At 34.8% G+C, this 12837-nt stretch overlaps 1 protein-coding gene across 1 annotated transcript in view; it reads right to left on the bottom strand.

The window, feature by feature from the left end:
• Window positions 1-613: 613 nt before the first annotated feature.
• COBLL1 (cordon-bleu WH2 repeat protein like 1) overlaps window positions 614-12837 on the bottom strand; it is a 59849-nt gene continuing 47625 nt past the window's right edge. The window contains exons 14-16 of the mRNA XM_033111468.1: window positions 10285-11849; window positions 8039-8215; window positions 614-1916 (exon numbers count right to left, since the gene is read on the bottom strand). Coding sequence (XP_032967359.1) covers window positions 1830-1916; window positions 8039-8215; window positions 10285-11849 — 1829 coding nt within the window. The 3' untranslated portion in view covers window positions 614-1829. The remainder of the gene's footprint in view (window positions 1917-8038; window positions 8216-10284; window positions 11850-12837) is intronic.

Genomic DNA, 12837 nt, shown 5'->3' with positions numbered 1-12837 from the left:
TGTGGCTTATTTTTCGTTTATAGTACTTAATGTACATATAAGTTTTACATTTTCATATATTTTAATTCATTGCTTCTTTCATGACTGTGCCTTTGTATTTTATTTAAATGATTTTTCTCATGGTGAGGTCTAAAAATGTTGAATAAATTCATCTAAGTTTTAAAATATTACTTTTAAAAGTTGTCTTTACTCCAACTCAAATTTATTTGTTTATGGTTTGAGGTAGGGATCCAAATTTATTTTCTTCCAAGTGGAAAATCAATTATATAAACACAATTTTCAAAAAGCCACTCCTTTCCCTACTGGCTTATAATGACATAACAAGTTTCCATATACGAGGGTCTCTCCAAGTCTGATTTAAAGAAATACAGGCAACATTTAACACTTAGCATGCACTTGCCATGTGTCAGGAACTATGCTAAGCATTTTACATGCTTAGATCATGCATTTTGGAGTTATAATGTCTGGGCTTCCATTTACACTAGGGAACCCTGATAAATGGTAGGTATTACTATTACTTGTTTGTTTACTGGCTAATAGAGATGTATTCATCAGATGAAGTATACAATAGGCTGGTTGACATAAACTGCATTAAAAAAAACAGCATTCCAAATATATAACTTGCTTTTATTAAACAGGGAGAAAAAATCAACACATTTTCCAAAGAGGCAGATTTCTCAGTAGCTTTAGTGAAAACCAACTTAATATTAATATCAGCATGTTTGACAAAGCTTTTAGAATAAGTGAACAATTAAATTCTTAAAGGAGGAATAAAACATCAACAAACTCTAGACCCCAAAACAGTTATTAGCCAACAAATTAGGCATTGTTTTACTTAACAGTTTTAGCTTTAATGTAAATATATATTATTATTTAGAATATTAGCAACTGAACTACATAATGACTATTTTATCATTTTACTTTAATTAAAACCAGATTTCTGGAATCTCCAACTAATCTTTAAAGTTTTCCAATGTGGACATAAACTAACCCCTATTCCTCTCTACATGTCAAATATGAAATAATTGTCACAATATATCAACATTTTCACAGAGATTTTTTAAGGCTTCGGCACATAAAATGTGTATTATCTGTGTAACAATAATGTCATAATTACATACAGAAAATATTTAAAATTCTCCTTGTGCAATTTAAGTTCTAAAGATTTAAAAAAAAGTGTTCCATGTTAATAAAATATTAAAATACTATGTGCTTCCCATAAATTTCACACTGAGTTTCTAATTACACAAAGAATGCACAAGGTAAGACTTGCACTCTAAATGATTCATCATTGAAATTAACAGTTGAACTGAATACACTTATTTGATATCATTAGTTTTCTAGCCCATACTTTCAGCACAAAACAGACTTTAATATAACTTATAAACATTTTCAATTAAACTGTGATACTGAGGCAGCCAATGTCAAATCTAGGTTCGCCTAGTTATTCATGTATCATACAAATATAAGTCTATGATTATTAACTTATCCTTTTGTCTAAGTCACCATCGCAGAGAATGTGTCAATAAGTAAATAGAATCAGAAAAGGTGACTATTTCTCATCTGGAAAAAAACAAAAATCACGAACACCTTGTCTGAAAGTTCTAAAGCAGCATATTCAGCTCTTAAGGCAAAAAAAGTTCAAAAATATTATAAATTATAAATTCTGGTAATTCTTCTTTTAGCATTAAAAGCTTTAGCACAAATTCTTACACTTTAATAGATAATATATTAGTGTACATCTGAATATACATTTGCCAACATTCTCCATAAGTATAAAGTTGTTCTGTGAAGTGAAAGAGGTGAAGCGCAGTATGGTAGGGCAACGTTTAATGGCTGTCCTGGGCATCAAGGGACATGGAATGGCTGAGTCTTGACCTTCCATTCACAGATATTGTATTTGATGGAATAGTAACCTAAGAGAAAGAAACACACCCTGAATCTCTCAATTGAAAATGGGACAGCTGTCGAATTTTCAATTTTCACAATTAACACATTTTAACTTCTGCTTAATTGTAAATGCTAACATTTAGTATTTATTATGCAATAAATTACAAATAATCGAGAATAAATGTTCCCTCTACCATGAAATTAGAACAAGAGTTGGTATTTCCACAACAAACAAGTTAAATAATCCATTAACACATCTTAGTCTTTACAAAATTGCCAAATCAACTCAAAGGACAAGAGCACAAACAGACTGCAGGCCAAGCTGTTAAAGAGCATTTTTGACTAGACTAATTCTGGCTCCCCTAAAGTGCCTTGGAGAATGCAGACAAATAAAGTAAATTCCACAAAGCAATGAATTTTACAATTTTTGTACTGATGGTGCATGTTACCTTGAAGTTCCCCTCACAGGTACCCCTTATTTATAAGAAAAAAAAAACAGCTTTGGTTTTTAAAATGCTTTCATATACGAAGGGCTAAAAAATTCAAATGTATGACTGTTATGCCAAAACAATTACAGAATGAAAAGGAGGTTTTTTTGTTGTGTGTGTGTGTTTTTTTTTTAGTAAATAAACTCCTAAGTTCCAAAATTTTATGGCAAAAGTCTCCTATTTATAAAGTCTAAGTGAATGAAAAACACTGTAACAAAAATTTCCTAAATAGCTTGAAATTCTAACATTACTTAGAAAAATGTAAAAAAAAAATCACCTGGGTTTTAAATAGTGAATAAGTGTAATACTTTGAAATACATAAAATATGACAATATTTTCAGAAAAATAGTTTCTCTCTAGATTATAATTTGACTACTGTAGGTTAATAACCAAACATTATCATCTCCTCACTAGAACTCAAGTACAAAAGGTGACAGATTCTACCTAGCAACAGAGTAAGTTAGTGAAAAGGAAAACAAAATTTAAAAGCAAATTTAGTTTGGATTTGGTTTCCTTGTGCTTTGCTTCCTGCCTTTTACTAAACGAAGATTGGTCATCTAAACTAGTCAATTTTCTTGACTGTCTTATGAGTCCAGGATGGAGTAGAGTGGTTGACAGTATCCACCTGAAACAAAACAGCTAAGAAAAAAAGTTGCCACTAGAGGAGGAAAAACTCATCTGAACCCTGTTTAGTATTCATGTGGGATTTCTTTCCAAGTATAGTCAACAAACAACAGGTAATGACTTTCATTATGTAACCTTGGTCCAAAAAGCCTCTGTATGTAGGAGAACTGCCAAATTGCAGTTCTCACAATTCTGTGTAAAGAGGGAAAACTTGTTTTAAACATTTAAAAAATATACTGATGGCTCCAAATATCTACAAGTAAAAGATGTTCACTGTTGCCCCATTTATAGTGGGAAACTAGAATCCAGTTAAGTGTGCACCAATAAGGAGCAAATCAGCTATGGTATATTCGTATCATAAATACTATGTAGTCTTAAATGAACACACACACACACGTATATATACCAGGGGTGCAAAAAAATGTATACACATTTTGAGAGATGTTATCTACCTATCGTGTTTCCCCGAAAATAAGACCTACCCCGAAAATCAGCCCCAGTTAAGATCGGCAGCCAGACAGACGCATTTAGTACGTCATGACTATGTTCCAGAAGAAGATGACATGACTGTATTTGAAAATGTAGATTGTTGTACATGAAAAAATAAGACATCCCCCGAAAATACGCCCTGATGTGTCTTTTGCAGCAAAAATTAATATAAGACCTGGTCCTATTTTCGGGGAAACACGGGATGCCCAAGCAGTAGTTCACCATAATCAGAAGTGTCTGGACGCTGATGGTAATCACTTTGAGCACCTCCTGTAATTGCAGAAGTCAAACGTGACTTGTGTTCATCTTTTGTTATCTGTTTATATTGAGTATTACAATTAATACAGTTTTTTCCTTTCTTACAACGTGTATACAATTTTTTGGCACCCTCTCTATACATAAAAAGATGGAGAGCACCAGAAAGATACATGTTTTATGAATGTTTTATAGCGGATTCTATTTTTATAAAAAGGTAACATTAAGTATGTTTACATACTACACAAGTGGTCTGGAAGATTACACTGTAATCTATCAAGAGCAGTTACTTTGGGGGGAACGGTATTTTGTTCAGTAAACATTTGTTTGCTAAATTATCGAACATGAGAAAACACCATTAGAATACTACTCTATAAATTCTGTGAGATCAGAGACCTTGTCTGTTTTAATGCCAGTTTATACTCATGTTTGTTTTAGTGCCTGGCACAGTGTAGAACAAAGAACATTTTTTAAACAGAATATGGTTAATTTTCTACAAACATTTATAAAGTTAAAAAGTATTGCTTAATTTTTTGAGTAACAAACATATGACATTTATAATCAAGGTAGTTTTAAAATAGAACATTTAATAATTTCTGATGTAAGCATGTACTAATTGATTATCTACACTTGAAGTAAAGAATTTTCAGGAATATTCACATAGCTTTCTTATTTGTATAAGAAGCGATAACTATAAAACTATCATTATTTTACTTTAAAAATATACGGAAAGAGTTGCCAATCTGAAACCCCTGTATTGCTTAAATTCAAATCAAGGAAATATGAATAAAAAGCAGACCAATTAAACAAAACAAGACAGCACGATTCTCGGTGACTTATCCAGTTATTTTCTTCCTTCCAGATTTGTATCTAGCCAAAGATAAGTGTTACATTCTGAGGAAATACTTAATATCAAGTACTAAATATCATTTGTCAGTTTCTTTTCAGACTTTAGTTGTACACACCTATATTCTACTTCTAATAGTACAATAACCTTTAGTAATTCAAACACCATCCAAAACTGAAAGCAGCACAAGAAGTTCTCGGTGTCAACACATGTCAACAATAATGAATTACTTAATCTGTCTTATTCTCTGAAAACAATTTGCTGACTCATATAAATATGCTAACATCAAACACATTTTATAAAATACTGAGCTAAGTTTATTAATGCTTCATGTGCATACAAATTCCTGTGACTGCATGGGGGTCAAGTGGGAGTAAGGTATGAAAAAAACCTTAAGAGACCTGAAAAAACAATAGTATGTTCATGACTACATTTACACTAGAGCAATCAACTAGATAATTGTTCTAATGTGAACTAACTATTATAATGAAGGTTAATTGTTCGGGTATGAACTAGAGCCATAAGGCAGGTTGGTACCTGAAGTTAAATCGAACATTTGGGTGCCAAAATACAGGCAAACACTGAGCCAACTTTCTGATGAACAAACTAAAACTACTGTCAAAATCACTGGAGATTTTATTTGGCACTATAACTGTTGTTCTATTAAAAAAAATTTAGAATTTAAAACAACCAGGAGAAATGTTCAGTAAAGAACAGAAATATGGAATGTAAGCAAATATCACAAGAAATTAGAGCCTTCTTGTGTCCATTTTTACGACCTTTTGCAATTTTTTGATATACAATACTTTTACAAAAAAGTGCACTGATCTTAAATAAATAGCCCCATGAGAACAAATTCAAACATGTATATAAACTACCACCGAGATAAAGCTCCCTGATGACCTTGTCTTTACTTAACACTTTGACATTTTATTCATTATGGACTTTACATTAATTTGGACATTTAAAAAATAATTCATTAAGATATTTACCTTGATTACTTAATTGTTTGGTTCCCTCTTAAATTGTGTGCCTGTCCTACTCCAATAAGCCCCTAACAACCTCTCCCCTCTGGAAGTAACACTATCAGGATTTTTATAATTATTTCCTTGCTTTTAAAAATAATTGACACCTACGTATGTATCATCACTAAAGAATATAATTTAGTATATTTCACATGCTGTCAAACTTTACACATATATATTTTTATGTCTCTATCTACATACACTGTTGCATTTAGCTGTATTTTGTACAATTTATTGCCAGATGATAGTCCATTATTTCAATATACTACTATTTATTCTACTATATTTGGATATTAAGGTCATATTTCTTTGGAGCTTTTACAAACAATATTCTATGAATATTCTTATTTGTGAGTCCTGGTACACAAGCACACATATTTTTTAGGGTATATGACTAGAAGTGAGCATGGAGTGGAAGCTGATTGTGAAGTGTAGATACTGTGAATTTTACTAAACCCAGTGTCCATTTCTAGTAGGATAAAATGGATTATGTACCGAATTTTCATTTTAGGAGCTGGCACTATATAGTCTCAGAGCTATCAATAACCTCCTACTGAAAGAGATAAAATTTTAGACTCAATGAAACCTAAAGTAATGAGTTATAAACAGGATCATCATTTAGGGCCTGCTTTCTGTGTTGATTCACATCCAGCTCATTCTGGAAGCAATGAGAGTTTTATATGAAGAGACTGCCAAATCAGGGCCCATCAAACACCAAGCACACAGCTGCTTGCCTGTACAATTCTGTTGGTCTAAAAGGCATTTTCAACTTAATGCACTGTTTTCTACAGTTAGTGCATTGAAATTGATTAATATGTCTCCTGGCTTAGTACAAAGACACTGCAATTATTTTCTGATTAGGTACTTGGTTCTTCGGTGGGCTGTACGTATCACTGTTTGTTAGTCCCAGGCAGTGAACACCCTGAAGACAGAGGCTTCATTATACTCATTTTTGTCTTCCTGATATCTAGTAAAATGTTTGGTACTTATGTGTTTAAAAATGCTTGCCAAAATTTATTGCATGGAGAAAGCTTTACATTGGAAGTGACTTATTTGAAATTCACCCTTAATTTACACGATTAGAAATAAAAATATTTTCATAAAGGAGAATGTGCAACTTAATAGGGGCATATTTGCCGCACAAAAATAAAAATGTCATGACCAGTGAAGTACCGATTTTAATATTCAAAGCTACACTGAATCTTTTGCTGCCTGCTACCTAAATGTAGACTACAAAATTCAACCCTAATCCCCTGAATGATTCCTTCACTTTTCTCCACTCTTGACAGCATGCAACACTTCGCTGTGCCTCCATTTGTGACCAGATGGGAGTGCCAAGCCCTCCATGAGAACGGCTGCCACTCAGTTCCGCTGAGACACAGGGAGCAAAACAGGGCAGCACTGGTGAGGCCGGCCAAGTGATGTGCCTCAAATGCCTTCCGTTTTCTATCTTTGCAGCATTCCTGTTCCTTCACACATTTCATTTCTGTGGAGCTCAGCGTTTTGCTCAACAAGTCTTTTTACTCTTCTCTACGTAGCTTCTAAAATGATTAGAGAAGGAATTCACAAAATGAAATGCCTAGGGAGTCAGTAGAATAATGAATACTTTTCTTGTTTTGGGTGTTGAAGAACTTGCAACCAAGAGGACAAAAGGGAGAACAAGAAAGACATTTATGGAGATACAGCGTCTGGGAAGTCCAAGTGATAATGGCAGGCTTGGGGCTTGCCCACGTCCTCCTTCAGTGGATGAAGGTGACAGAGGGAGGACATGTACCTACACATAATTGCCTGTGACACCTAGTTAGTGTCTGCCAGGATAATCACACCCCCTGTCCTGAAGCTCTCCTACACCTCAGCAAGGAGAAGCTAAACAACTCTGGCAGGGCATTTTTTAAACTTGAATTTCTCCATTAGGTCTTATCTAAATTCTTCCGATTGTCTCTACATTTTTAGTTTAAGCTATAAAACTCCCTCTCTTCCCTACCCACCCCTGGCCAATCCCATGTATGACAGTAACTTAATCACCTTAGGAGCCATGACTAAAACCATGCAGATTCCTGTGTCTAGTGTAGGTTTTCTGCGATAGGGAGGGATTTTCTTTCCAAAAGAATCTTTCTTGCTGGGCTAACATAATTTCTTAAGAGCCCAGGCATTTGCTCGATATAGTTACATAACAGTGAGCAAAAGCCACGTTCTGTACCTGGCCCATGTTGTGGAAAACAGACCTGACGTGTTTTTAAGGATGTGTAAGACTCTGGACTCTCTCAGCTTATACTTCAACAATGACCCCTGACATAAAAGTGTAACTTCTGGCATCTGCCCTATTCAGGTTTAAATGCCAGAAAACAATTTCCCCTAAGTATTAGTTTGACAATGTTGAAAATAAACCCACTGTCACCCATCTGATAAAGAAAACTTACGCTTTTCAATTTGGCAGCAGCCTCTCCGGAACGGATTGCAGTCAGCAAACTCTGTCGGATCTCTTCTGGATCAGCGCTTTGGAATGTTAAAGAACTTTGTCTCTTAAGGGTGAATGATGGGCAGTCCGTTGAAGATGGTCTTTGGGAATGCTGTTCATTATGTGCAGAGTTGTTTTCCTAAAAAGATACAATAAATGCAAAATATTTATATGAACACCAAGTGAAGAATGGGCCATTTTTCAAGAAATTTTCTTTACCAACAGTTCTTTAAGAATTACCATTTGCCTCACTGGTGTTCCAGACACAGCTCTATTTCCTTACCACTGCATTATCTCTGCTGCCAGAGCTCAGCTGGAAAAGGAGGGCATTAATTTCCCTTCTCTTGTCCAGGGGGTGCTGAGGAAGAAAAGTTGTACCTGTCTCTGTTTCATGAACGCAGAGTAATTTTACAGTCTTTGAGTCAAATAATGCTGATTTCTCCAATGGAGTAGGCTAAAAGAGCCAAATGAATAATAAAAATATTCCACAGACAAAAAAATAACACATTTTCACAGTTCCAACATATTAGGTTGTGAAATTATTTTTGAAACAGTACAAAATGGACAAATATTGGCAATTTCATATTGGTTGAACCTAATGGATCTTCTAATAATGGAATATTAATGACAATACTACACGTAACCGTTTGTCTTGGGTGTCTGGAAATCACAGGGACTAAGTGATGGCCATGTTTTCTTTATTTTTCCCATGAGACTAAACGTAAATATTAGGAGTTTCCAAATTTAAAAATCAAAAATTTAATTAAACTTCTTAGGAAGGAAAATCTAGTAACTAATTTAACAGGCAACTATTATCAAATAATCTTAAAAATGTCTTTTTTAAACTGTCAAATAAATATCTACAAATGATGAGCTACACAGAGCTCAGGCAATGGCTCAAAAACTGTATTATCTGAATCAAGCTTCCGTTGTTCAGGAATGGTATTCCATTCTAAGGAAAAACACAGGTTTTGTTCCCAAGTAAAGAATTAATCTCTGTATCATACATCTCTTCCTGACATTATATCAAAGTAATAAACAAAAATGTGAAAATAAGGGGGGTGAGGGGTGGGAGATGAGGGTAAGGGGGATCAAACATATGGTGATGGAAGGAGAACTGACTCCGGGTGGTGAACACACAATGGGATTTATAGATGATGTAATACAGAATTGTACACCTGAAATCTATGTAATTTTACTAACAATTGTCACCCCAATAAATTTTTAAAAATGTGAACTATATGAAGAAATGTTCTGCAAGATAAATATTGCTTTAAAATTATGGAAAAATCTTGACTTGGCAATACGGTTCATGTTCTGTTACTCTAGGAATGTTTGAAAAGTCAGTAGAAAATACTTCTGAAACTGTCACACAAATGTGAAAACATTCTTTAAACACTAACAGAGTAGAAGTATACAAAGTATTTTTTTTAATTGCATGGGGATTATCATTAATTCATACTATGAATTTCATCCTCTCCTTTGACTATTTGGAGCTAGCAAATTATAACAGCTGAGCAAAATACTAAGTCAAAAAATCCACCCATTTTGGTAAATTATTAAGGTTTGCTAGTAGTTAAATGATTATTTTGGTCAACATACACATAACTGGAAAAGTTGACACGGAAATAAGAAAATAGGAAATTAAGACAATTACGTATTTAAACTGGTTTCAATTTAAATTATTTATATGTAAAAAAATGTTTGAGAAGCTGAGGTTGAGTGTATATGACAGAAAATACATTGCTGAGAGACATTTGGTTATTTTATCTAATCTTTGCTATTACTTATGTTTCCATATAATTAAAAGTATTTATTTTGCAATTATGTTAAATTGGAGAGAAAAATAAACCAGAACAGCTATAAACACATTGAGATAAGAAAAACACAGGAAAATATAGTCAGAACTATAAACTAGTACATTATACAAATGTCTGAGCAAAGAAACTAAGTTAAAATATTTGCTAATGACATAATTATTTAATGATGACGCTCCAGTAATACCTGACCAGGTTATATGAATTACAATAATTCTGAGAATAAATAATCAGATTCTATATACTTTTTTTCTACAGTAGGTAGCTTGACATTAATGAGATTAATACGAATCCAGAGTTAAATAACACACAAACCTGTCAACGTTCTAGTTATCCCCCATTTAAGCCTTGCGGTATAAGAACCCCTTGGTTTTAAAAAGGTGACATTTACCTTATCACTCACACTTTGTTGTGGGATGTCCACACATTTATTTACGGAAAGACTCTTCCCCTCCTCTGTGTCCGCTGGAGGCCCGGCACAGACATCGTCCCTACTTGACTCTGTACGCACTTTGCTGAAAGACTGTGACCTTTTCACTACGGCTAGGGCAAAGGGCGAAGGAGCCGAGCTCGAGTAAGGTCGTGGAGCACCAAAAGTTTTCAAAGTCTTCAGATTTAGTGCTGCGACGTGACTTGCGGGAAGAACAGGTTTCGGAGCTATGGGAGGAGGAGAGGTTTCAGTAGGCTTCGGACTGCTGAGGCCAGCATCAGTGCTTTTAATGTGGGGCTGTGGAGGCGAGTGAGTTGTTTCACTTAAGAGACAAGGAGTTTGCTCCGGAGGAGGGATTGGATCCCTTTCCACCTCTTTCTTTATTAGTTCCTTTGGAGTAGGGTTAGGGGCAGTGTGGACATTCTTGGCAGCTGCCGATGTCACATAGTGACCTGAAACTCTTTTTTGCATCTGTAAGAAAAAAGAACTTGGTTTCGCCTGGGGATTTGAAACCCGAGATTTAAGTTTGGACTCCAAAATATTGTTTATATCTTCCAAATTCGGCACAAAAGGAGCTATGCCAGTGTCTCTCATCATCCTGGGAGGAGGTTTCACAGGATTTGCCATGATGCTCCGGGGGGCGCTCTCCACATCGTGCACCGGATGCTCTGTGCTCGGGCTCCGCTTGGGTTTCAGATCTATCTGCGGCTCCTCGGGGCTTTCAGAAATAACACGATCTTCTGTTTGGATTGCCGTTTCTTTCACATTCTCTTGAAGGTGCTTTTTTCCTGAAGTATGTATCTCCTGATCTTCTTGATACCGTGTGGTTTCTGATTCCCAATCTTTCAATATTTCCAGGGACTTGGGAGGCACTATTTTATAAGTAGTCATTCCAATTTTGGGTATATAGTCTCTTGTAATTTCATTTGAAGGTTTTGGCTTGGGATTATAGTCTTGTCTGTAAAATGGATAATTCTTTACATAAGAAGTTGAAGTGTTGTTAATCCCGTCTACAGGAGGCAAAAGGTCATCCTTACCATGTGCACAAATTGGATCTTTTATGGTGAGCCGATCTTCTGAATGTACCATGATGGAGCCCTGACTCGTGGATTCTCCTGAGGTATCTACAGCATCTCGGGGACTTACAGGCGAATGGTGAGTTGGCTTGTTGTTATTTGCAGTTTGAACACTTTCATCAACTTTAAAGTCAGACAAATGATGATGTTGGTGATTCCCATCAAAACTGTTACAGGAAGGAGTTGTCTGAATTGCTGCATCTTGCATTTTTGTCTTTTCTGCACTGGGCTGATGCAGTTTTTCGTCTGGTACTGATGAAGCAGCTAGACGATTTTCCTTGTAACTTCTAGCAGGTTCAGTTTTATGTGCCTGATAGTTTGATAGTCTGTTAACTTTCATGTCCACATTGTCATTTCTGGCAACACCTCCTACACTGATTTCTGTTCTCCTCACTCCATTTTTCATATTATCTTCTGTGCTCATTGAAATGGCAATTATTTCACTTTGATCTACTGAGAGAAAAAAATAATTATCATCAAGATCAGTAGAGAAAAAAAAGTAGAAAAACCTCAGTTTGTAATGCTTTCCTGCCTCAAAGTGAGATAGGCTGGTTTGACTTCTGCAGAACTTTTTCAGCTCACTAATTATACAAAAGCAGGTAATGGCATTTAGAGAAAACAGCATGGGCTTTGACATCATAGAGATGTGAGTCTGGAACCCAGCTTGACTAATTACAATCTCTGTGGCTACAACGTGGTACTTCACCCTTTGAGCCTCCATTTGCTCAGATGTAAAAACGTGAAAGTACGTATTACAGTTGACCCTTGAAGGACATGGGGAGTAGGGGCGCCAACCCCTCTGCACGATTGAAAATTCATATATAACTTTTGACTCCGCCAAAACTTATCTACTAATAGCCTACTGTTGACTGGAAGCCTTACCGATACCATAAACACTCAATTAACACATATTTTGTATGTTACATGTATTGTACACTGTATTCTTACAATGAAGTAAGCTAGAGAAAACAAAAGTTAAGAAAATCATAAGGAAAATACTTTCACAGTATTTATTGGGAAAAAAACCTGTAAATAAGTGAACCCGTGGAGTTCAAACCCATGTTGTTCAAGGACCAACTATGTATTTTATATATTATTTACATAACATGATTATTAGGATAGGCTATTGCCCAGAAAAAGCACTCCATAGAAGATAGCTTTGTTTCTTCTTATAAGTAAAGATTTCATATTTCAGTCATTGTTAAGAATGACAAAAGAAATTGACAAATTCAAAAAAAATATTTATTCTTTTATTTTTTTTTCATTTCGATTCTCTTTGTCTTTTCTATAACTCTTAGTGCATTTATATTTTATACATAACATTAAAATGAAAGAAATCCCAGCAATGCTATCAGTTTTAATTAAGGCAGATAGTAGAAACATTACCTTTAAGAGTTGAAGTAAAAAACAGAATCTAAATTGATTGTCTTGTTCGTTG

The sequence above is a fragment of the Rhinolophus ferrumequinum genome, chromosome 8 (assembly GCF_004115265.2).
Source record: "Rhinolophus ferrumequinum isolate MPI-CBG mRhiFer1 chromosome 8, mRhiFer1_v1.p, whole genome shotgun sequence".
Classification (NCBI taxonomy): domain Eukaryota; kingdom Metazoa; phylum Chordata; class Mammalia; order Chiroptera; family Rhinolophidae; genus Rhinolophus; species Rhinolophus ferrumequinum.
This window is presented reverse-complemented; position numbering and strand designations above follow the sequence as displayed.